We start from the raw sequence: 25,339 nt of genomic DNA, 5'->3' as shown, positions 1-25,339 counted from the left end.
TCTACCTCTCAGCAGCCATTCATACACACATCCTTCTCTCTTTCCCCCACTGTCTTCTGGTCCATTGACTCATCTTTTCATGAAATTGTTACCTAGCTGGGTTCCCCACTTCTCCTGGTTCAAGTTCCATCTCATTTAATCCATAATTATCAGACTTATCTCCTGGAGCACAATCTTGATCATGTCAGATCCCTACCCTAGAATAGTCTATAGCTCCCTATTGCTCACAGCAGGTAATCATAAACCTGGCACTATGAGCCTCCATAACTGTCTTGTTTAGCCTCATCTCTCAGTCTTCCCTTGAGTCAACCCTGCTTTCTAGCCAACAGACCACTCACTACGGAAGAAGTCTCTTGATGGTTTCCGTTACCCTGTCTTTCCTTATCCTTTAAGATCTAGTTCAATATCCCACAGTCTCTAGGAAGTCAAGCTTGCCTTCTTCTTTTTCTAAGAATACTTGCTTTTGCCTTAAAGTTGCAAGTAACTCCTTTGTTCATATCTTTTGGTCCTTGGCACCCTTTAACTCAGTGTTTAGGTATGTGACTTGCCTGTTTCCTAATCTGTGAGGTCCTTAAGGACAGAGTGTGTTCTCTACATTGTAACCTGATTCCCAAGCAGGAGTCAAGAAAGATGTTGCACATGTGCTTAGTTGCTCAATCGTGTCCGACTCTTGTGACCCCATGGACTGTAGCCCACCAGGCTCCTCTGTCCATGGGATTCTCCAGGCAAGAATACTGGAGTGGGTTGCCATTTCCTTCTCCAAGGGATCTTCCCAACCCAGGAAACGAACCCAGATCTCCTGCATTGCAGGCAGACTCTTTACCAACTGAGCTATTGGGATCTGGTAAAATCAGTGTGATTGGTAATTCTTTCTGCCTCAGAACACCACCTAGGGCTCTCTGCTCCTGAAACCAAAGGACTCCCATTTTCACTGACTGTAAAGAGCTGTGTACTCTGTCTGGTAGAGAAAAACACCAGCCATACTTTGTAAACCTCTTCAGCAACCTTTCTGTTAAATCACAAATTTCATTCCAGGTGTTGCCTTCGCCGTTTGACCTGAAAACAAAGAAGACCTGATTAAGAGGGATGAGGTACCTCCTTGTGGCGGGCAGATTTTCCGCCTCTCCAGTTTCCAGCAGACTCTTTAGCAACCTTCCCCCAACCTGTGTAGCTGAAGGCTGTCATACTCCCTTAGCAACCTCAGTAGGTCACCTTGGTGGTGACTTTCACCAGTGTGAGTGGTGGGGAAGGTGACCAACCTGACTCATGTTGGGGATGAGAGACTTTGGGTAGCAAACCAGGTTGGTTGACACACAAGGAATGAGGGAGGATACATTGGTTGGAGAAGTCTGAGCAATTCTAATACGTTTGCACCCCTGGTCCCCTAATTTTGACACACCAATAAGAGCCGTGGCCTCAGGCAGGAGAAGGATGTACTAGTTAGATGATTTTATTTTACTACTTTCTTATCAGCCTGCAAAGCTGAGCCACTCTGAACGCTGAAGGCCTTTTCCTGGGAACACTCATGGGGAGGGGCAGAACTAGGTCCAGGATACCGCTATCCTGGTGTCATGACACCACACTAGCAGGGAAAGTTGCAGGACTTTCCTATCGCCGCTTTCAGTTTCTCACCGCCATTGGCTCTGACTTCAGTTACCTGAATGGATAATGAGGAGGCTGGAGAGCCTCATGACCCCTTATGTCTAGGTGGGAAGAACTTCCATGTGCCCTGCTGGCCAGGGCTCAAAGGTCCTTGTAATCCCACACCTCTGCAGGCTGCACTCCAGGTTACGGAGGGCAAAAGTGGGTCTCTCTGGCTAATTGTTTTGTCAAGATTCTGCACATGGTAGTAGTGAAACTGAGGCTGGTGCCTTGTTCTGGGCTCTTCCTTGGTGAATGTTGGCTCATGTCTTTGATATGGATTGTGAGTCTGAGAAAACCACCAGGAGCTCCTTCTTTTTACCTGCAGTAATCACCATGCCCATAAATATCCTGAATATCATGTTTAAATGTGTAATTCCCATATACCCAAGAGCATCTTTCTCCTCTCTACTATTCCTTCTGACTCCTCTTGGCTGTATCTAAAACTGTTAAGAGATGGTAAGTAAACTAAGGATATATAATTCTAACAATACTATAACTATTATTCATGGAGTATGTATATACCAGACACATTACATGCATGATTTCCAATGCTAAACACTTCTATGAAATCATCATTATTTGCATTTTACAGATGAGAAAACAGAAGTTCTTACAAATCAAGGAATTTGCCAACATTTCCATGGATGTGAACCCCAAGAACTAGCTGTAAACCCCATGATTTACCCCCTCAACTTAGCAGACCTGGGAGACACTGCTGTGTGTGACCACTGTGGGTGACAAAGCATGAGACTGTCAACCTACCCATAATACGTACTTTGTCTTGGGAGCTCCTATACTTTTAGTGCAAGGCAACTCCTTTCCTAACTATTCATACCACATTCAGCTTTCCTTCTCATTACTCCTCTCCACTGTGTTCTCCCTCACTGAAGAGGATCTTCCAAAGAAGATAGCAAGGAAACTTAGGTCTTTAACCCACCCACCTACTCTGGGAAAAGGTTTCAGTGTGGGATTGTTTTGAATGAAGCTTTAGATTCTAGAATGTAGAAGAACACCGGTGTTTATGGCAGTGGAAAATGCGACAGGGAGTTTCAGGTCCCTAGGAAGGAGGCACTCTGGAACTGAGCAACCACATGGGCTTCTGACAAACCAAATTTCAATCATGACTTAGTGTCCTCCTCTTAAATGAGAATGGAGAGACAAGGATCACCAGCAATTTGAGGATATCTTTGATATTATGCTTGAGACCAAAACATCCTACTGAGATAACTATGATGGGACATTGGAAGTTGTTGGGGCAGGGTCATGTAGGAGAGCTGAACTATAAGAAAGCTAAATTTTCTTCCTTCCCTAATAAGAACTCAGTAGAGAAGGTGTAAACCTCAAAAAGCAGGAAACAGTAGTCAGTACAAGCACAGAATTGGAAACATGATCATATTATCAGAAGAAAAATCTGGAAGATTTTTCTTGGAAGTGAGATCACTTGGCAGCCTCTTTGGAAGTGAGATCAAAAATGGGGAGGAAAGGGTTAGGAGCCTCAAGACTTTTGCTGTGAACAGTAATAGTGTTTGATTTAAAATTTGTGTTCAAGTAGTTTCTCCCAAATGTGAAAATAAAACAGCAAACAAAAACTTATAGCAATGTATGGCAAAAACCACTACAATATTGTAAAGTAATTAGCTTCCAACTAAAATAAATAAATAAATTAAAAAAAAAAACTTATAGCATGAAGGATGTCATCAAAATGGCAGATTCTGAAAATCTAAGCCCTCATTCCCCTAGGGCCACACTGAACAAACAACCATACACTATCAGCATCAACTTTCTAGGAGCTCTAAAAAACAAAAATCAATAATAAAGCAAATGTGCAACCAACAAATAGTTCATTTCAAAATGGTAGGAAAGTTCTCTTGCATATTTCATCACATTTCTCCCACACCTTCTCTGGCATGGTGACATTTGATCACTGACTTTGTCCCATGTTGTCTTTGATCCAGAGGGAGGAATGTTGACCTTACTTACAAATTATTTTGTAAAACTCACCTTACCTGGCTGGTGTCAATTAGGATGTTTAAAATCAGCTGTGGGCATAGGTGAATTTAGAAACAGACACATATGCACAGCCCAAGAGAATGCTCAGGAAAGTCTTGAGAAGACTTTAAGTTTTCATCTCAGGCTGGTCCCTAGGCTCAGTGGTAGTCTGGCTAAGTGCTAAAGAAATGTCCTAGTAAAGAAACATTGTACAAAGAATGGTAGAGGTGGCTTCTCCCCACCACTCCCATGTCTTTTTACAGTTTTGTAGTGATTTCATGTTTGTTTCACACACACATACACAAACATGATATCACTACAAAACTGTAAAAAGACATGGGAGTGGTGGGGAGAAGCCACCTCTACCATTCTTTGTACAATGTTTCTTTACTAGGACATTTCTTTAGCACTTAGCCAGACTACCACTGAGCCTAGGGACCACAGAAGAACTGTACAAAAAAGATCTTCACGACACAGATAATCACAATAGTGTGATCACTCACCTAGAGCCAGACATCCTGGAATGTGAAGTCAAGTGGGCCTTAGAAAGCATCACTACGAACAAAGCTAGTGGAGGTGATGGAATTCCAGTTGAGCTATTCCAAATCCTCAAAGGTGATGCTGTGAAAGTGCTGCACTCGATATGCCAGCACATTTGGAAAACTCAGCAGTGGCCACAGGACTGGAAAAGGTCAGTTTTTGTTCCAATCCCAAAGAAAGGCAATGCCAAAGAATGCTCAAACTACCACACAATTGCACTCATCTCATATGCTAGTAAAGTAATGCTCAAAATTCTCCAAGCCAGGCTTCAGCAATACATGAACCGTGAACTTCCAGATGTTCAAGCTGGTTTTAGAAAAGGCAGAGGAACCAGAGATCAAATTGCCAATATCCGCTGGATCATCGAAAAAGCAAGAGAGTTCCAGAAAAACATCTATTTCTGCTTTATTGACTATGCCAAAGCCTTTGACTGTGTGGATCACAATAAACTGTGGAAAATTCTGAAAGAGATGGGAGTGCCAGACCACCTGACCTGCCTCTTGAGAAACCTGTATGCATGCAGGTCAGGAAGCAACAGTTAGAACTGGACATGGAACAACAGACTGGTTCCAAATAGGAAAAGGAGTACGTCAAGGCTGTATATTGTCACCCTGCTTATTTAACTTATATGCAGAGTACATCATGAGAAATGCTGGGCTGGAAGAAACACAAGCTGGAATCAAGATTGCCGGGAGAAATATCAATAACCTCAGATATGCGGATGACACCACCCTTATGGCAGAAAGTGAAGAAGAACTAAAGAGCCTCTTGATGAAGGTGAAGGAGGAGAGTGAAAAAGTTGGCTTAAAGCTCAATGTTCAGAAAACTAAGATCATGGCATCTGGTCCCATCACTCCATGGGAAATAGATGGGGAAACAGTGGAAACAGTGTCAGACTTTACTTTTTTGGGCTCCAGAATCACTGCTGATGGTGACTGCAGCCATGAAATTAAAAGACGCTTACTCGTTGGAAGGAAGGTTATGGCCAACCTAGATAGCATGTTTAAAAGCAGAGACATTACTTTGCCAACAAAAGTCCGTCTAGTCAAGGCTATGGTTTTTCCAGTGGTCATGTATGGATGTGAGAGTTGGACGGTGAAGAAAGCTGAGCACCGAAGAATTGATGCTTTTGAACTGTGGTGTTGGAGAAGACTCTTGAGAGTCCCTTGGACTGCAAGGAGATCCAATCAATCCATCCTAAAAGAGATCAATCCTGGGTGTTTATTGGAAGGTCTGATGTTGAAGCTGAAGCTCCAATACTTTGGCCACCTCATGCGAAGGGTTGACTCATTGGAAAAGACCCTAATGCTGGGTAGGATTGGGGGCGGGGGGAGAAGGGGACGACAGAGGATGAGATGGTTGGATGGCATCACCGACTTGATGAACATGGGCTTGGGTAGACTCCGGGAGTTGGTGATGGACAGAGAGGCCTGGCGTGCTGCAATTCATGGGGTCGCAGAGAGTCGGACACGACTGAGCGACTGAACTGAACTGAACATGTTTGTTTCAGATCCTGGCATTTGGGAAATCTCTGTCAATACATTCAGTGAATCAGAGTTACAGGAGCAGAAACTCTAGTGATCACACACAACAATAAGGAATATTCTTTGCAAAAGTAGTTTTGAAATGTTTCAGAATAAATGGACTATTACATGAGTCTATAAAAGCAAATACAACCCAGTGAGCTATGGTGAATTCTGCTTTCTAGATGTACCGCATTATAATAATAAAAATCCTAATTTTCAACAAAACAATCATAAAACATACAAAGAAACCAGACCATTGTTCATTCAAAGGAAGTAAATAAAATTACAGAAATCATTCCTGAAAAAGCCAAGGCATCAGACTTACTAGACAAACACTTAAAATCATCTTAAATATACTCAGACAGTGGGAAAATAAAGACAAAGAAATAGAGGAAATCAGGATAGAGATACATGAGCAAAATAAATATCATGAAGAACAAATTATTAACAAATCAAGGAGGAATTTTGGAGCAGAAAAGTACAATAATAAATTGAAAAAATCATAATTAGGGTGGTTCAATAAAAAATTTTACTAGGCAGAGAAAGGAATAAGCAAAGTGGAGGACAGGACAATTGCTACTGTCTAGTGTTAGGAGCATAAAGAAAAAAGAATGAATAAAGGTGGTCAGAGTCTAAAGGACCTGCAGGACACACTTAAGCAGAACAATATACATACTATGTGAATTACTAAAGCAAAAAGAAAAACAAACATTATTTGAAGAAATAACATCTAAAAATGTCCAAAATTAGATAAAATATATGATCGTGTAATTCCAAGGATCTTAAGTCCAAAAGAAATAAAATAAAGAGATTCACGTCAAGACACATTATAATCATACAGTTGAAGACAAAGACTAAGACTCTGGAGTTCAAATTCTGGATCTGTGTATTCTATACTGAGGCTTTGGTAGGTCATTCATCCCCAGGCCTTGAGCAGTCTCCTTGCCTCATGTGTAAAATGGAGATAATAATATTTATTCACATTATGAAGAAGACATGATGAAGAAATTGCTTTCCTCTCCTACCCCCATCTCCAATCTAGCAACATACCTGGCTCCCCCAGCCGCCTACCATCCACACTCTCTGGAATCCTGTAGCCTCTGATTTCAAAATAGCTCCAGAATCTGTCCACTCATCACTGCCACCCATATCTACTGGTCCACACCACCATCATCTCTTCCCTGGATTCCTGCACTAGGCCCCTACTTAGAAGCCTCTACTCTTTTGCCCTTCATCTGTGACTCTTTTAAACATGATCCAATCACACACCTCCTCTGCTCAAAAGTCACCCAAGTCTTCTTGACACCTTCTCAGTCTGTCAGTATAATCTTTCCTGGGTATCTCTTTAGAACATCCCTCCCTCAAAACTTCTCATTCTCCTGTCCTGATTTTCCCCCTGGTGTTTATCCCCATCTAATACCCTAGCTCCTCTGATTTATTTCTTGCCTCCTAAAATGAAAGCTCTATGAGGAAAAGGACTTTTTCAAGTTGTGTTGTCTTTGCTGCCTTATCTCCATTGCCCAAAACAGTGACTTGTGTATAGAAGTTTTCCAGTAATTATTTCAGTGAGTGGATAAGCAAGGGAACATGAGAATGAATAAGACTGCTCACCAATGGATGAAAGATTCAGACAACTTTGGGAGTGCCATCTAACCCGCACCCCACATCCCCACAAAGAGCACGTGAGAGAGAGTGAGCTAGGGAGTCAGGGCTGGATCAGGGGCCCCTGCAGTCCTGGGGAGTTCCCAGGGTGTGTGACTCTGCCTTCTGTTTATTTTAATGCCCATCCTCCATGACTTCATCTGACACATGCTAGGAAAACTATACTCCCATACTCCCAAACCAGACTCCCAAACCAGACTCCCATTCATCCTCATCACAACCTGGTGAGGTAGGTATGAAGATCCCATTGTACAGATGGGGATGCTGAGGCAAAGAGAGGTGAGGTGACTTGCCCAAGCTGCATGATTGATGAGTGGAGTCTGCTTGACTGCAAAACTGGAGCTGCCTCCTCAGTGGTTATTATTCCCCTCTCCCCAAGAGTAGCAGGAAGCAGCCACAGGAGGAAGGCGGTCCTCATCCTCCAAATATTCTCATCAAGATGGCTTTGAAGGCACCAAGGCTTTCTACAAGTGGACTGAGTGAGCATGGTTCCCAGGGAGACAAGGTTACTTCTCTGGGACTCAGAAAAGCCTCTGGTTTCAGAAAAGCCTTGCCTGGCCCACTGTAGACGTGCTCTAGGCCTGAGGCTGGGGAATGGGTATGTAGGTCCCTTTCTTGGACACCCTCTTCTCCTCCACCCATTTGCAGAATCCAGCAGGATTTGGTCCTGTCACCTCCATTGGCCTCTGTCATACCTCATCCAACCTCTAGGAGTCCATTTCCCTTTTCCAAGAGATTGCATAGGCAAATACATTCTTACTCTGTCTCCTAGGATTGTCTTGAGGATGACAGATGCCAGTGATGAGCTTTGGAAACCGTAAAACGTTTCTGTGATACTGAGAGTCAAGCCACTGTTACTACTAAATAAGTAAAGTTTATCCTCAGTCTCACAGAGGAGTTGAAAATGGAACCAAGCCAATCTCTCCAGCCAGAGGATTCACCCCTCCCTTTCCTTTGAGGGTCAGAAGGTACCTGATGCACAGCCCAGGTTTCCCAGGGCCACAAGCAGACAAACCAAACTGTTCTTAAGGTGCACACAAACTAAAATGTGGTTCCCCAACCTTTCAAAGAAAGCAGCAAAACAGTTGAAACCAGCAAAGCAAAGGACTTTCCAAGCAGAAACACTACAAGAATGCCTAACAGAGGACACAGTAATCTCTCTGGAAAGAAAATGAAACCAAAATGCACTGTGAGCTTCTCACAACTGCTGAGAAGGCAGCGTCTAGAAATCACCTGCCACTCCAGTTGTTTAAAGGTCATGCATGTGCATCACAGATCCAGGCCAAGCTGAAGAAAGAGAGACAGAGCCACTGAGAAACCTGATGGTGCCCTTTTTCCTTTCCAGAAGTAGAAATCCCAGGAAATAAATGCCTGGGGCTTTCTTTTTGCCTAGGAACAAGGAGGCCACAGAGGTCTATTCCTTGGATCTGACCAAGACTGCCCTCACCTCCTCTCTCACAGAGCCTGGGGATCCCTTGAACCCCTTCTTCCCGTCAGTGACCTTGGTGACAGAGGCGCCTTGAGAGTTGCAGGGGGCCAGATGGGAGGGCTACTCACGCATCCAAGACTAAATAGAGGTCGAAGGCACCTTCGCAGTCATGCAACTTGCTCGCCTTGCTCCTGATGCTCCTGTGGAGGCTTCCCCAGTCTGGGCTGAGGTAGCGGTGAATGGTTTTCCAGCCAAAGTCCAGGTGGCGGACATTTCTCCAGTTCAGGACATCATGCTGGAAACTCCCTGCACTCAGCAGTGGAGGGAGGAGCAACAGCAACAGGAAGAGCCCGGGGCCAGGTATCCAGGGCCCACTGCTCTCCATTTACCTGGCCATACATACGGCCCTGTTGGACCCTGGCCACTCCAGGCCCCCTCAGGCCGCAGCCTCCACAACCTTCGCTGCCCAGGGGCTTCCACCCCTCTAGCCCTCTAACCACAGTGCACAGTGAGCCTCCCCTGTTACCTCCCCTGAGGGTGAAGAGGCAAAGATGGTTTGCTTTGGGGCCCTTCCCCCACCCCAAGGAAGCAGAATTCCTTGTGATGACCCTTATAATGGACAGGAAGGTTGGCATAGTGACTTTATGACCTGCAGTTCTACTCAGTGTCCTGCCTGTGGACAGTCCTGGCGGGAGGCAGGGGATCTCTGGAGGGGCAGTAAGGTGAGACCCGTTTGTCCCTCATCCCTCTCATGTGACCGTTAAACTCCTAGAGAAATCCTACTTTTTTGTCAACTGAAAGAGGGCAGCTGAGATGGCTTAGATGAGGACATCACTGTTGGGAGGAAGTCTGGAAAGTGGAACTGTAGAGTGTTGCAGTGGTCACTCTTGTGACTCAGTGGATGGAAGGATCTAGAAGGGAAAGAAGGTCTTGCAAGGATGTCAAAGTACCTTGTGAATGAAGGACATGCCAGTTATTTTCTGTTGTTTAACAAACCACCCCAAACTGAGTGACATAAAACAAGAACTATTTTATTATGGGGCTTCCCTGGTAGCTCAACCTGCAATGCAGGAGACCCTGGTTTGATTCCTGGGCCAGGAAGATCCCCTGGAGAAGGAATAGGTTACCCACTCCAGTATTCTTGGGCTTCCCTGGTGGCTCAGGCAGTAAAGAATCTGCCTGCAGTGTGGGAGACCTGGGTTCGATCCCTGAGTTGGGAAGATCCCCTGGAGAAGGGCATGGCAACCCACTCCAGTATTCTTGCCTGGAGAATGCCATGGACAGAGAAGCCTGGCGGGCTATAGTCCATGGGGTCACAAAGAGTCAGACATGACTGAGCAACTAAGCACAAGCTTTTATTATGCTCATAGTTTTTGGGACCAGAAATCAGAAAGGTGTGACTTGTGTCTCCATAGACTAACCTTGGACATACACAATTCTGAGTCAAAAGTGTTTCAAAAACTCAGATTGTGAAGGTAAACATTTTTAGAAATAATTTTACCAATTTATTTTCTCTTGTTGGCACAAAAGAAGAGAGAAATATGCTGCAAGTTATTCTGTAATAAATATAAAATAGATCTTCAAATATTTATAACAAAAATACAAAAACTACAAATGTTTATGCATTGTGTTGAAGATTTTTGTAGTTCTTGTTGTTGTTCAAGTGGTGTTTTAAATAATGGAATATCTTAAATAAATGATATTTGGAATCGATGAAATCTAGTATAATTCTCCCTACAGCTTATTAGGTTTTCTTTGCTTCACATTCTTGCTATTGTCATATTGACACTTGCTATTGTCATATTTTTATATTGATTCAACATCTGTTTTAGTCTGAAGGGATTGATAGTCTGTTCAACAGATTTTGGGTAATTCATTTTCCCTCTTTTGTGAAATGCCTGTTTCTGCATGTATCCATTCTCCAATCTAGTTGTTTCTCTTTCATATTGATTCCTTAACATTCCATGTTTATTTAGGATACTAATGTTTTATCAATTGTTGCAAAGATCTTCAGTGTGTGGCTCTCTTTTTACTCTATTTAATGCCTTTTAATAAAACAGAAAATTTTGGCTTTTATAAATTGAAGTATAGTTGATTTGCAATGTGGTAGTTTCAGGTGTACAGCAAAGTGATTTATATATGTAAATATATGTATTCCTGAATAAGTGTGTATATATATATATATATATATATATATATATATATATGTATGCATGTATTCTTGTATTCTATGTATACATATGTACTCTTTTTTAAGTTCTTGATTTTAATGTAGCTGAATTTTGTCACTTTTTAGAAGCTGTTAAGTTTTGCATGGCTTATACCTTATTTAAGAAATTCTTCTCTGTTAAGGTGAAAGAGGTTTTACCTTAAAAGTTTTAAAGATTTGCCTTTCACACTGATGTCTTAAATCCACCTGGAATTAATTTATAAGTGATTCTTGCTACGGATCTGATTTCATGTTTCCCATATATAGAGCAAATTGTCCCCACATCACTTGCTGTCTGCTCTATTTTTTCCTTCATGATTTACACATCACCTCTGATGTGTTCAAAATCCATATGGTTGTGGGCCTGGTTCTGCACTCTCTGTTCCATTGCCTTTATCCATCTATTGGTTTATATCGAAAGTGTTGATACCACACTGTCTGAATTATTATCATGTGAATGATTGTATTAGTGCTTTTCACTGTCCCTTCCTCTCGTAGAGGACTGCTTCTCTGCCATATTCATGGCAGGCTTGGACTTGATTCCACTGAGGAAACATTAATAGAAGTTACATGTGCCACTTCTGAACAGAATGTTTAAGAATCCAGGTGTGACTCAAGTGGAACCAACAGCCTAGTAGCTGTGTGAGAAGAGCTGCTCCCTCTCAAGAATCTGGGATGGACATGTATATGTGGGACAGTGAGATATATAAGAGGGAAGTAAAGTTTGTGCTTTTCAGCTGATATATTTGGTGGGGTTTGTTATAATCTGATACACACAGCGTTCGATTATTATACCTAGCCTAACATACACAGAGAGCTAGAGAGAGCCTTGATAGTACAAGGTAAAACACCCATCGCATTTTTCTTAGGGTAATTGTTGGCCATTTGTTTGTTCATGCACATTTTAGAATCAACTCTTGATTTTAGAATTGACTCTTCACTCCACCAAAACCCTCTTGATAGTTGTTTATGATTCATTTTGAGGTATTTGAATCTGCAGTTGGGACTCCTCTTCTCAGTGAGCATGGGAATGTTTTCATTTATTTAGGTCTTTCTCAATATCTTTCATTTCCCTATGAAGATCTTCCCTTCTTCTGTCAAGTACCTTCTCTAAATAGCTTATTTTTTGCTGTTAGTGTAAGCAGTGCTTTTAAATAGAGTTTTAAGTTGTTTACTGGTATTGTGAAGGTACTTATTGATTGATAGAGTCACTCAACTTGCCAGGCTCTCTTATTTTAAAAATTTAACTATAAAATTCAGTGGGTCAGCACAAAAATAAAAAAACCAAAAAAAATATTGTCCTGACTACTCCAAAGAGTAGATCTATGATGGAGGTGTTCTTGATTTTTAAGAGAATGACTCTAACACATCACCATTAAGAATGATACTTACTGAAAGCTTTTGGTAGAAATACTTTATCAGATAAAGGTATTTCACTAATATTCTTGGTGTGCTAGATACGAATGAATGCTGAATTTTAACTAAATTTTTTTGTATATTTTGTGAGAAACATATTTTTCCAGTAATCTATTTATATGGCTAACTAAATTAATGTAGCTGAAACAACATTAACATATTGTCAATAGATTCAAATTGGCCATGATATTTTTTAACTGCTGGATTGAATTTAGTATTAGTTCAGATTTTTTTGCCTATGCTTACGTGAGAGGCTAGTCTGTAATTTCCTATTTTTGTGCTGTTCTTACCTGGATTTGCTATTAGGTAAGACTAGCCTCCTAAAATGCACTTGGGAGGGTTTTACATTGTCTTTGGAAAGATTTTGAACATGATCACAATGATTTGCTTCATGAATATTTGATATGGTATCTCCTATATCTGGTATTTTCTTTGTGGGAAGTCTTTTAAGTACTGATATAACTTACTTGATATTTACTGAGTGCTATGAACTGAATTGTGCCCTTACTGCCAAATTCATATATCAAGCCTTAATCCTTAATGGGACTGCATATGGATGTTGGGTATTTAGGGAGGTGACTAAGGTTAAATGAGGTCTTAAGTGTTGGGCCTAAGCCTAGCGTCCTCATAAGACAAGGAAGAGACACCAGAGATGTCCTTCAAACAGTCACTGTGAAAAGGCAGTGTTGGGACACAGAGGGAAGGTGGCTGCCTACAATTCAGGAAGGTTTCATCAAAAACCAACCCTACTGACATCTTGATCTTGGACTTTCAGTCATTGTTTCTTGAAACTCTCTTCTTTCATCTGGGTTCAATTTCCTTCCTTCTGAAACACATTCTTTAGTAGTTTTTTCACCAAGGTTGTGAGGGTGTTCCACTTAGGCTCTGTATTCCTGAAAATATCTGTTTTGTGCTCACTCTTGAATAATAGTTCGGTTAGATACAGAATTCTAGGTGGACAGATTATTTCTGAGGTTGTCCTAGAAGTCCTGTAATTCCATGAAGGCTGACTGAGCTGCATATTAGAGATTTGATTTCTCGTGTCCATATTAATTAATGGGCTCTCTTTACAGAAGAAAAGTTTTGCTTTGGGGACCGGTACCAGAACTCTGATGTCTGTTCTGAATTTCACTTTGCCCATCTCAGACTCATCATAATTTTGTTCCTTTACAATCTTGCCTTGTGCAATAGATGCTCCCAAATCTTTGAGAAAAGCACAGAGCTTTGTCACCTCATGAACCCACACTCTCCTTTCAGGGGCATCCAGAACAGTTATCGAGTGGCTGAAGGAAGGAAGGAAGAAGTGGGGACTCAGGGTTCCCTTTAGTCCCTCAAGGATTCTCTCTTCCCCTATCTGATCTGCTCTGCCTTTCTGCTGGGCTCAAACAATGTGACCCATACACCTGGATGCCACTGCAACCATTCAGGTTACCTGAGTCTCCACTCTCATCTCCTCTCACCCTCACTCCAGGGATATGTCCTATTTAGTCCACTATCTGGCATGAATGCAGTCACTTAGAAGGCATTTCCTCTTGTCCCCAACCCGTTAAGTCCTGGCTTCTCCCACCCTCCGTGGGTAATTAAGCTCCCTGACACCTGTGCATCCTGTGAAGTCACAGAACTCACCGTTATCTGGCACAACGCTGCCATTTCAGAACTGAGGCGGCTCAGGAAAGGCTGAGAGGCCGAGGGTCAGCTCCAGTGAAGTCTGGGAGATTCTCAGGGAAGCCACAGATATGGAGCTTGCACGGCCGCTCAGCCTGGAAGGGAAGGAGAGTCCATGCTGATGGGGGTCTCTGGGCAGGGCACAGAGGATCCGCAGCCGCATGGCACGGACCATCTGTACTGAATGTCTGTCGCCTGGGTCTCAGAGACCTAAGAGGGTAGAAGTCGCAGCACACAGATCAAGTAAGCCTCTGCCGTGGTCCAAGTGCCACCTCCAAAGGCAAGCCCGCGCGCCAGGACACCCTCCTCGGTCCTGAACTTGCGAGGCATGGGGCAAGACCTGAGCCAGCGGGGACTGCCGGTCGAGATAGGCGGAGCGGGGCTCGCGGGCGGGCTAGGCCCCGCCAAGTGGGCTAGGTGAAGGCATGCGGAGCGGCGTCCGGATCTGCGGCGGGCGGTGCCGCGAAAGCGGGTCTCCTAGGCCCCCCTTTCTGAGGACTCAGCCCACTCGCAGGCCCTTCCCAGAAACCCTTCTGCCCCTTACGGGCTGGACCCGAGGCCCCGCCTCTGGGGCGGGGCAATCCGGGGAGGCGGGGACAAGCCGGCCCCCACGGCTCGCGCGCCAAGCTCAGAGCCGCGTGTCACGGCCCCGACCGGGAGGCGGCCGGGGCTGCCAGCGCGTCCCCAGCGCCCAGCGCCGCGAGAAAGCCGAGGTGAGACGCGCTGTCCTGCCCCCGAGATGGGGCCACGAATGGGCGTGGGGGTCGGGAGTCATCTTATTTCTACTGGCCTTACCCCAGGGCAGGTTCTCTGTCCTGCCTTTAACTGCCCGGTTCTTGCCTCTGTCACCAGCTTTCTCCATCGCTCCTTTTCTCCCCACTCCCGTGCGACTCCTGTCCCTGCCCTCTGCCTCTGTCTTTTGTCTCCTGCTTCTTTCTGTATTTTTCTCTCATCTGTCTCACCTTTTCTTGTCCATCGTTGTTTTACCTGTGTCCCGCTCTGTCCTTTTCTCCTTCTCTCTCTCTCTCTCTCCCCTCCTCCTCCTCCCTTCTTCCCCTTTTCCTCCCCCCATCAAGAATTCCACCTTGGATTTTTTTTTTTTTTTCTCCTAGGTTGACTTTTTGGGCTGCAATTCTTTTAATTCATCCCTCCAGCCATTCACCCATCCTCTGCCGCTCCGTTATTAGCCAGAGTTTGTTCTGGGTACTAGGGTAATAATGATGCATTTGTTTCAGATCCTTTCTCCAACTGATTATATCAAAGATCTAGGCACGTAACCTGTTCAGTGCCTGTCGTGGGAAAATACATAAAGGATCAAGTTATAAATCTCTGAGTTTTCAGGATGAGCTGAAAAAAATACTTGGCTTGAAACAAGGCATTGATTGAATCCTTTTCTTGGCATTTGGCCTTTAGTAATAGACACACACATCACCAGGAAGCTAAATTTTGCAGGAACATTAAGGAAACATGGGGGCCCACACCATCCTTCCGTGCAGGCAGTACAAGGCCGGGTTGGTGGGGAGGGCGAGGGTGGGATTCAGAGAGCAATTGTGGGAAGACAATAGGCCAGAGCTTTGCATGGGAAACATTTGGGTGAGAGTTGAAACAGGAAGTTAACTGTAAATTTATAAAGTGTATACTTGTCAATGCTGGTGGTGTGCAGAAATTAGGTTTCATAATTACTGTTGAATGATCCAGACTTTTTATAACGATTATTGTGACATTGGAGAGTAATGGTTTTGTGCACATGAGGTAAGACCACAGTAGAAAGGTTTCATTTTCATATCCAAGATACTAAATGAAGAAATACAGAAAAACAAATCTGATTCATTTTTGAGAAATGAAGTAGAAAATATTATATAGCAAAGAAGTTTTTTGCTTCTTAAAAATTTAATCAGACATGGTTTCATTATTTGATGATATTTTTGTGGCATGTATAGCTATATGTTCAAACATGCACATACACATACGTAATATATATATATATATATATATATATATAAAATTGTAAAAAGGAAACTTACTTGGTTTTAAAGCTGCTAATTACTGCCCAACACTTGAGGCTTTTGTTTTTCATAGTTAATTTAACCTGCCCTTTGAGTTTGTTATGATTTTTAGTGATAATTCAGCTTATTTAACTTTTGGTTGATATGCAAAAGGAAATTTGTTAGTTCATAAATCACACAGAATTGAACAAAAATTAAAAATGATGGAAGAAGATTTCAGTGTGCTTATTGAAAGAAGTTTTTTTTTCCACTTTATATCAAAGAACATCGGACACTTTCGTAGGTATAAGCATGGCATTTTGATTTGGGAGACTGTTTTCTGGACTGAAGAGTTAAATTGTCTTTTGCATCATTTAACCTCTGACTTCCCAGGTATTAGAATTTTGGGAGGGAGGGGGAAGGGATGCTTTTTCAATGATATAGAACCATCATGTCTGCTTTGATTAGCAGATTTCTTTTTCAAAAAATCTAAGAGGTGACAACTTTTCTTTAAAACAGACGATCAAGTAATTTTTTTTATTCTAGGCAAAATCTTGAGCTGCAGTGCTTTTGAATTTCTTTTCCTTCTCCAATAGACTGCATCTCTTCTTCTTTCTAGCCAATGATGTTCTTGTAGGGTCTGACTGTGCAGTCTATTGTACAAACCATGGACTTTTCCTCTGAAGACTGCCACTGGAATTGGCTAAGCTGTGTTAGGACTGCAGCTGACCTCACAGTGGGCCTGGGAGCTGGCTACATCCTGGGAATCCTGCATTTGGTTTTGCTTGATCATAGCAGGCATTGCTACTAGAGGGATGTAAGCATAACTGAATGTGGAGCCTTCGAGGGCTGGCTGAGAAGTCCTTCTCTTCTTTCCCACCTCATGGCACCAGTAGCCAGCCTCCAGGAAGGCCTGGACAACTCTGCAGTTTTTCATTTTCTCAGGGTCCTGTGGATAGGAGGATGTCTAGAAAACATGCATGTGTCCCTTTTAGGAAAACCCAGCACCACACAATCCACATGTAGAAGAGGTAGATAGATGATTATCCTTAGAAATCTTCCAAAAAAGTATGAGAAGCATCTCCAGAGTCTGAGGAAACCAAAGTCTTGGGCACAGAAGACTTTTTTCTGTTCTCATTTGTTTTAGCTGAAGAGGAAGCAGTGGAGAAAGGCACTGTTGGTGGAGATGGTTTCACTGAATAAGGCCTAGTTTCTGAGCTGCAACTTGGGAAAATTGGAGGCTGGCTGGCTAGCTTGGGGTGGTGAGTATCTTCAGATATCAGTAACATGCTATCATTCAGTTGCTTGAGAAGAGTTCTTTTTCCTGTAAATGGAGGGGGAAGGTGGAAACTGCCCAGGCCATTTGGTCCCTTATTAAACACTATTGTGTGCTGGTCCCTAGCGGGGAGGGTCATGAGTGGAGGGAAGGCAGCACTGAGCCTGTCTTTAACTTTCAGAACTAGTATGATAATAAATTACTAGTATGATGGCAAACCTGGGCTTCCCCGGTGGCTCAGACGGTGAAGAATCTGCCTGCAATGCAAGAGACCCAGGTTCGATCCCTGGGTTGGGAAGATCCCCTGGAGAAGGAATGGCCACACGTTCCAGTATTCTTGCCTGGAGAATTCCACGGACAGAGGAGCCTGGCAGGCTACAGTATATAGGGTGGCAAAGAGTTGGACACGTCTGAGTGACTAACATTTTCACTTTCACATTTATTGAGGCTGGCTCTTTAGCACTCTAGGTATGTTAATCCATTTAATCTTCACAACCACCTCATGAAGTGGGCACTGAGGTGATCCACAGTGAGACAACAGAGGCAGGGAAAGGATCAGCACCTTGTCCAGGGTCACGGGATTGGCAAGAGCAGAGCTGTGTTTGACCTAGGCATTCTGACCCTAGAAACCCACACACTTAAATTCTCTGTGAATGTGAGGCTGGGAGTTTCCTGGGACAGCCTGGTTAGAACCTGAACAGAAACTTAGAATGTGACCAGTGCTGCTCAGATGAAGGAATGATTGGAGTCTGCAGCCAGTGCCCCAGCAGTAGATAATAAACAGAGAAACAAGCGCTTTTACACTATGGGGCAGGTGAGGCTTCACCTCTCAGAAAAGTTCATGTTTTGGTCAGTAGAACCCTGGTTGGTGGCCCAGAAGGACTGAGGCCTGAGAGAGAAGCATTCCCAGTGGTAGGGGAGGATAGACATGGTCAGACCAACTCTTGACTTGGGAGGCTCAGTTTCAGAAGTCTGCCAAGATCATTACTTCATCTAAAGGCTGGGAGAAGGTTGGAGAGTCTGGGATTGAAGTCAGATTGTTTCAACAGGAAGACCACAGGTGGTACTGAATGATGTCTGTATGGCTCAGAGGTTTGTCTTGCTGAGCTCAGACTGAAAGAACCAAGGAAGGCAAGAAGAGTCCCTTCTCAGGACACACACAGCAGAGTGACAAGGATGAGTAAATAGTGTCGGGGATCAAGAGCCCGGAATGGACTTAGGCTGTTGAGGGGTGTGGAGGACAGCAAAGGTCCTTTAATACTGGATGGGAGGGAAAAATCAAGGGATGCATAGATCCACTTGCTGCCAGAACAGCTGGTTTCAGCGGAAGGAGAAAGAGGAGGGAGCAGCTCTGCTTTGCTCAGTGATTGTCTGGACAGAAAGCCACCTTCCAGTTGCAAAGGGAATTGGTAGGTCCATGTAGGAAAGGGGGACAGAAGCAGCAGTGAGTGGCTGTGCCTGTGGTCCCCTGACCCCGAACAAGCCACAACAAACTCATATCATTTTTCATTTGAAAGACTTCCTTCTGGTGATTGTCACAGATGCAGTGGACCAAGGTTGGATGGGTCCCCAGAAGGAGTTTGGTAGGATGTTCTTTGCACTTGCCTGAGTGACCTTACCTGGCAGTGCAGCTGCATGTGAGAGTGGTGACCCTCAGGGAGGGTGGACAGCATGCTAAGGTCTTCCATCAGTTCAGCACCTTGGTCTCCACCTTTTCTTCCTTCTCCTCCTTGTTCTCATTATCACTAAGAGTTGGATGATAACACTGACAAGTGATTTTGGGTGGATTCAGTAGTTGACAGAATCCAGATCTAGAAGAATCTCAAAAAGCTGGAGTAGCACCGAGTTTATTGATATGGCATCTGTAGGTTGTAGATGAATACATTTGGATTGAGACCTGCAACATTCCTCATGTAGTTGTTGTGAAAATGCCATGACATATGATGTGTTAAGCTCTTGGCATCTCTGGGATGTACATTTATGTAGTCAATAAGTGTTGAGATGTATATTTATAGCATGAAGCATTCTGGTAGCAAACATTCCATCCTGTAGGAAAACGGCATGTTCCAAATTTTATAGCTGAGAAGGTCGTCTCATCTGTCATTCAGAACACTGGAAGTTCTGTCAGTGGGGTCTACATAGCTGTGGTTGTACAACGTTGCTTGAGCTGTGAGGGCAATGCAGAGGGGCTGTGTGCAGAGGGGTACAGGGGTGCAGCCAGACCTCGGTCAGCAAGGCAGCCTCCTGCCCAGCTGTGGGAAACATATCAGGTGGTTCTAAACTGTCATCTGGAAAACAGTGAGGGACAGAGAGTGAGAGAGAGAGAAAGGGGGAGTTTGTATGAGGGTGTATGTGCATTTGATTGTGTAATAGTGTGTATGTGTTTGAGTGTATGTGAGTATGTATGTGAGAGTGTATACATGTGAGATTGTGGGTGTATATGTATTGTGAACATATGTGTATGTGAGGATGTGAGTGTGCCTGGATGTGTGTGTGTGTGTGTGTGTGAGTTTATGGAAGCTCAGCAACAGGGCTTCAAGCAGACTGCTTATTCTTTGATAAAGAGGGAGAAATGGCTTCATCCCAACTGGAATCACACATGGTTAGATCTGGAAAGGACTGTGGAGGTAATTTGGTCCAACCCCAGTTGATAGGAAATTGAAGCCGAGAGAGGTAGGAAGGACAGCTCAGGGTCACTTGGTGCAGTGATATGGCCACCTCTGCCTCTTCAAGTAACATTGCTGCTGCTGCTGGTGCTAAGTCACTTTAGTCGAGTCCGACTCTGTGCGACCCCATAGACGGCAGCCCACCAGGCTCCCCCGTCCCTGGGATTCTCCAGGCAAGAACACTGGAGTGGGTTGCCATTTCCTTCTCCAATGCATGAAAGTGAAAAGTGAAAGTGAATTCGCTCAGTCGTGTCCAACTCTTCTCAACTCCATGGACTGCATTGGGCGGCACTAATTCTGATGTCAATGGCATCCCCTTTGAGGACTCAGTTTGGAAAAGATATTTGGAGAGGCTCAGCTCCCCCTGGTGGCCCATCTTGGAAGTCCTTTCAGGATGACCAAGGAGGAGACCGGAGTCACACTGGAGTGGGCTGAAGGGTAGGGCTGGCATGTGTTTCCTCACGAACTGTTCAAACTTCACAGGTTAAACAAAGAATCTGACTTTTTGATTGGGTAAAAGCTTGGGAGAAATTGGAGAGAAGACAGGAAAAGGAAGCTTAAACCTTCTATATACCTCCCTTTGGTATTTGGGTCACATAGCTGACTTGGTTGTTCATCAGTGGGGACTCTGGGAAGGCGACAGGGCCGGTGCAACCAAGCAGGCTTTGGGGGCACACACCTGGGTTTCAATCCCAGCTGTGCCTCATCTTTGTAGGGGACATTGGGCAGGATGTTTAGTATTGCAGGACCAGGGCCCTCTTCACTCATGAAAAAGGATGATGACCCTCCAGGTGTATTGAAGATGAAAGGAGGTGACATATGCAAAACACATGTCACAGACTTCTGTCACCAAGATAGTGGTAAGGAGAGCAGGTATCTGTGATGCCTTTTACAGGTGGAGCAGGAGGCAGGCCAAGAAGAAGAAGAAGCTGAGTTGAACCTAAATGATGTCCCTGTGAGGAAGGAACAGAGCTGCCCACTCCTCACAGTCTCTCTGGGCTCAGGACACATATTTCTTAATGATAAAAGCTCAGAACACTCAGTGGAGTGTGGTCCAGCAAACCTCTCACAAGCTGAGGAGACACTTAAAGATGGGTCTGCAAGCTTCAAGAATTTGCTGGTGGGCTGATCAGGGAAGAAGAGGGATAAATGTCTCCCCAGCAGGGCTGATGGCTCCCTCTCCTTCCAGGTGCCATCACATATGGCCATTGTGTGTCTCCCCTGCAGCCATGGGCACCTTGAGGGCAAAGCAGAGGCTGATTTCCCTGTTAATGCCAAGTAGGTTGGCACAAGAAGACCTCTGACAGTTGCCAGGTGAGCAGAGGAGAAGCAAGTGGATGAATGTATGAAGAACAAGTGTAGTCAGGATAGTGGTGAGGGGAGACCCACACTTGTTGCAGGGTCAGGGCCTGGTAGAAAGGTGGCTTCCCCCAGGTGTGGGAGCAGGGGCCAGGAACAGCTCCAGACCCAACCTGCCTTGCCTGGGTGTTTATTGTCCAGCTTTTACCCTCTGGCCACCTGTGCTGCAGAGTTCCTGTCCTCAAGTGCTTGAAATGTCCTGGTGTGTGATGATTTGGAAGAAAAATTATCACACTGAGCAGCAAGGAACAAAAACTGCTGTATATCAGGGTACGGATATGTTAGAGTGTCAACCAAGTCACAACTGACTTGTGGTAGCCTTGTGCTGTTGTTAACACAGCAGCTCCTACCTGGATGCTGATAGATGCAGGGCAGTACTGCGTCTGGCCTCTGGGTGGCAGCATTGTGCGCTGTGGTCCTTCCTCACTGAAGGAGTCCTAGTGTTGAAAACGTTGTGCTCTGAGTCAGGGTGAGTTGCTGCATCTGTAGTAGTCAGGATGCTTTGGGTGCAAAGGAGGAAAACTATTTCTGGCCAAGTTAGCCGAAAAGATTAATTAGAAGGGTAGCTCGTCTAACATCACACAGCTGAAGATTGGCAGAATATGGACTCACATGGACACTTGTCTGCCTTCAAGTTCATGCTCTTATCAGCAATTGGGCCAAGATACCAAGGTCCCAGGTGAGGGGAGGAGTTCTCTAAGTTCCTACAGCCTGCATGCTATGATATGTCCCTGAGTGAAGAGCACACTTTTCATGGCCTGTTGCTTCCTCTCTCTGCAGAGCCCTATGGTCCAAGTGTGCTGGCCCAGGCCCCAGGGGAGCCCTTCAATCTCACAGCCACTCCCTGGGCCAAGCCCTCCAGAAATTCCGGGGACTGACAGCTGCCGGAGGATCCACCTTACTCAGCTGGCTCAGGCCCTGTGGCCCCCATGGCTACTGGGAAGGGAGTTCTGTGGAGCCCTTCAGCTGAAAACAGATGGCGGCTTGGTGAGTCTGAGCAAGGCTGGGGCCAGAAGCCGGTGCTACTGGAGAAAATAAACCGCCTGGGCTCTGAGACTTCCCTGAGCAACAGTGGCCAGGATGAAGCTTGTGCCGAGATGGTACTGTCAGTGGCCCCAGGTAAGCTCAGGCTGGGAAAGCTGATGCCCCAGGAGACTTGCTGGGAACAGGGGCAGAGTGCCTTCACGGAGGTGCCTCGGCTCAAGAAGAGACTCGGGGGCGGGCAGGCCCAGGACAGGGAGCACAGTGGCCCTGCAGGCCAGCCTGGCCCCCAGCAGCTGACCCTCGATATCCCCAGGGACCTAACTGGAAGCACCTGTGTCTCTGTGTGGCCCAGTGGAACCCGCAGGGAACAGAGAAGTGCCTTCAGCAAGCCAGCCAGGAGTCCAGCAGGGAGACTGGGATCAGCCTGTGTCTTTCAGGCGGGCGAACATGCAGATACCTTGGGAGAGCTGCTTGGACTCATCAACATGGTTGACGTCACTTGCTGGGGTCGACTTTCCAACTCCAAGCTTTTGGTGGGTGATTTCTGGAACCTGCAAACGGTGCCACCAAATGCTCCTCTCTGCGGCACTTTCCTGGGCACCCCCACACTGTGGCTCAAGCATGCCACGGTCCAGATCCCCACACCCCCATCGTCCTCCTCCACCAACTCTTGGGCCCTGCTGCCCCCCACGCTCACCTCCCTGGGCCTGTCCACCCAGAACTGGTGTGCCAAGTGCAACCTGTCCTTCCGCCTGACCTCCGACCTTGTCTTCCACATGAGGTCCCACCACAAAAAGGAGCGTGTGGGGCCTGACCTGCATTCTAAGAGGCTGAGAGCAGAGGCCCTCACGTGCCCCATTTGCCACGAGTACTTCCGCGAGCGCCACCACCTCTCTCGGCACATGACTTCGCACAGTTAACAGGTGGTTTGCAGCAAGCGCTTGGCCATGAGGCCAAGCTGGCTCACAGGGCCTTCCTCTGAAAAGGCTGGTCACAGTTGTCTGCAGGGCTATCTCCTTGGGCATTTGAGGATGAACAGCTCAGTCATAATTGGAAAAAGACAACCAGTCCCCATGATGTGTTCAAAGGAAATAAAGTTGTAAAACAATGCACTTTGCTAATCACAGGGTATGGTGAAGAATAGGCACCGAGCGTTTCTGACATTTTCAGGAGTGGGGGCTCTTCTCCTGTCAACATAACTTTTGCTCCACATGGAAGCAAGATTGGCACACAACATGGGCTTTGGAGGCAGACAGACCTGGATTGGGATCCTGGCCCTTTCACGTACTAGCCCTGAGCTTGGGCAAACTGCTCTAACTGTCTGAGTCCCAGCATTCTTATCTATAAAGTGGAGATGGTGACACCTGTGTCTGAAGGATGTTGTCAGGATTGTACGGGAAGATGTGTGGGAAATGGCCATCACATGCCTGGCAGTGTCATCACTAAGTAAAGAGTGCAATTATCATGGTCCAGATTAGTCAACTGTTGTTAACTGACAGAATTTCAGTGGCAAACAGTGCAGGTCCCCTGTTTCTCGGTCAAGGGTCTGTGAGTTGGCTGGGGTTGAGCTGGGCTTGGCTGATCTTTGTTCCAAGTTGCTTTTTCTCTCAGGACTCATGAGCTACCACATCATGCTTCTCTCATGGTTATGCCAAGAGCACAGTAGGACAAGTCCAAATACACAAACACATTTCAAGCCTCTGCTTCTGTCACTTCCACTAACATCTGCTTGGCCAAAACAACTTGATGGCCAAACCCAAAGTTAAAGGGTGAGATGTGCATGGGGGCCAATAGGGAAGTCATGAGTGAGTGTATAATCCTACAGGGGCTGGAGGAATTGGGACCAGTAATTCAACCAACACCTGTTCCATGGTTATTCACATTCTGAATATGTGAAAATGGGAAAATGAAACAACACACACATACACCCCTTAGTTCTCAGGAAGCGATCATAAAACCTTAAGGCTTGAAGCACTGTGAGGACTGGGAGAGTTGTGGGTACCATTTATTATCTAATGCACGTTGTTTCAGTACCTATGCTGTTTTATTCAGTACCTATGCTGTTCCTCCACATTTGTCCTTATTCCTAATAATGCAAAATTCAGATCATAAACTCTGCTATAACACAAGCTAGTTTGTGTGAAAGCCATTTGTTGGAATCTCTTTCAAGTCAGTGCAGTTCTTTTGATTGGTTTCCACTTCACTTTTAAGATTTGCTCATTTGACCTGCAGACCTCAGTTGCAGAACTCAGGCTTGTGGATAGAAAGGAACTGGTGGGGGTCTCAGCTGGTAGCCATCCATCTAAATACCCCTAGACGTCACCTCTCTCCATCTCCACGTCTGGCTCCCACCTTGCCCGAGGCAGCTGCTTGTCCCTCCTGCCCACCCTGCCCCATCCCTCTCTTTCCCACTCCCCCCACTTCCCACCTACCCTCCCATCCACTCTCCATAGCCACCCATATATTCATTCATTTCTTGACCTCCTTGGGTACCTGGGCTGTGCCAGATTGTGTGCCAGGCCCTGGTAGGGCCACAGTGAGTTCGACTCATGGTCCTTGTTTGGAATGTGAGATGATGTGGGTGCATCATGACAGATGCAGAACAGAGAGGCCTGTGCTGGCACTGGGTACATCAAAGGGTATGACCAAGTCAAAGCTATCAGTAGGGGTGGGGGTACCCCTACCCTGAGGAGTGGGTGTGTAAGCTGAGCTGTAGAGTCCAGCAAGAGCTGGTGATTCAGAAAGGGTAGGAAATGCTAGGGAGAAGGCGGTCCTGAGTTATAGGTATCTGAGGCTTCTGCAAGGCACAGGTGGGCAGACAGAGTGAGGATGTGACTCTTGGAGACGCAACGGTAGGAAGGCATTGAAGGAAAGGAGTTTGAGCTAGGGTCCTGGAGGGCTGGCTCTGAGAAGCCCTTCCAGGGGGCCTCTGGCTGCAACAGGTAAAGTGGGCTGGAGGAGTGGAGATGTACCTCCTGAACCATTTCCT

At 45.4% G+C, this 25,339-nt stretch overlaps 2 protein-coding genes across 9 annotated transcripts in view; one reads left to right on the top strand and one right to left on the bottom strand.

The window, feature by feature from the left end:
* LOC145538242 (uncharacterized) overlaps positions 1-1,638 on the bottom strand; it is a 29,483-nt gene extending 27,845 nt beyond the window's left edge. The window contains exon 1 of the mRNA XM_081569965.1: positions 1,633-1,638. Coding sequence (XP_081426091.1) covers positions 1,633-1,638 — 6 coding nt within the window. The remainder of the gene's footprint in view (positions 1-1,632) is intronic.
* A 7,805-nt stretch (positions 1,639-9,443) lies between these two features.
* ZNF488 (zinc finger protein 488) lies at positions 9,444-23,458 on the top strand. 8 transcript variants are annotated; one of them, XR_014077914.1, is made up of 5 exons: positions 9,444-9,512; positions 17,213-17,327; positions 21,197-21,321; positions 22,147-22,485; positions 22,664-23,458. XR_014077914.1 is itself a non-coding variant. In XM_081573694.1 (4 exons), exon 4 carries the CDS (start codon positions 22,296-22,298, stop codon positions 23,268-23,270), a length of 975 nt encoding a protein of 324 aa, XP_081429820.1. In that variant the 5' UTR covers positions 9,444-9,512; positions 17,213-17,327; positions 21,197-21,321; positions 22,147-22,295; the 3' UTR covers positions 23,271-23,458. The 8 variants fall into 8 exon arrangements, 6 of the variants coding, with proteins under 6 accessions (XP_081429820.1, XP_081429822.1, XP_081429823.1 ...); XR_014077913.1 differs by lacking the exon at positions 9,444-9,512 and adding an exon at positions 14,069-14,793; XM_081573694.1 differs by having other exon boundaries at positions 22,147-23,458.
* Positions 23,459-25,339: the final 1,881 nt, after the last annotated feature.

This window comes from Giraffa tippelskirchi, chromosome 2, assembly GCF_054371585.1.
Source record: "Giraffa tippelskirchi isolate mGirTip1 chromosome 2, T2T-mGirTip1v1.2.pri, whole genome shotgun sequence".
In the NCBI taxonomy this organism is placed as follows: Eukaryota; Metazoa; Chordata; class Mammalia; order Artiodactyla; family Giraffidae; genus Giraffa; species Giraffa tippelskirchi.
The sequence above is the reverse complement of the archived record's forward strand: the minus strand, read 5'-3'. Positions and strand labels throughout refer to the sequence as shown.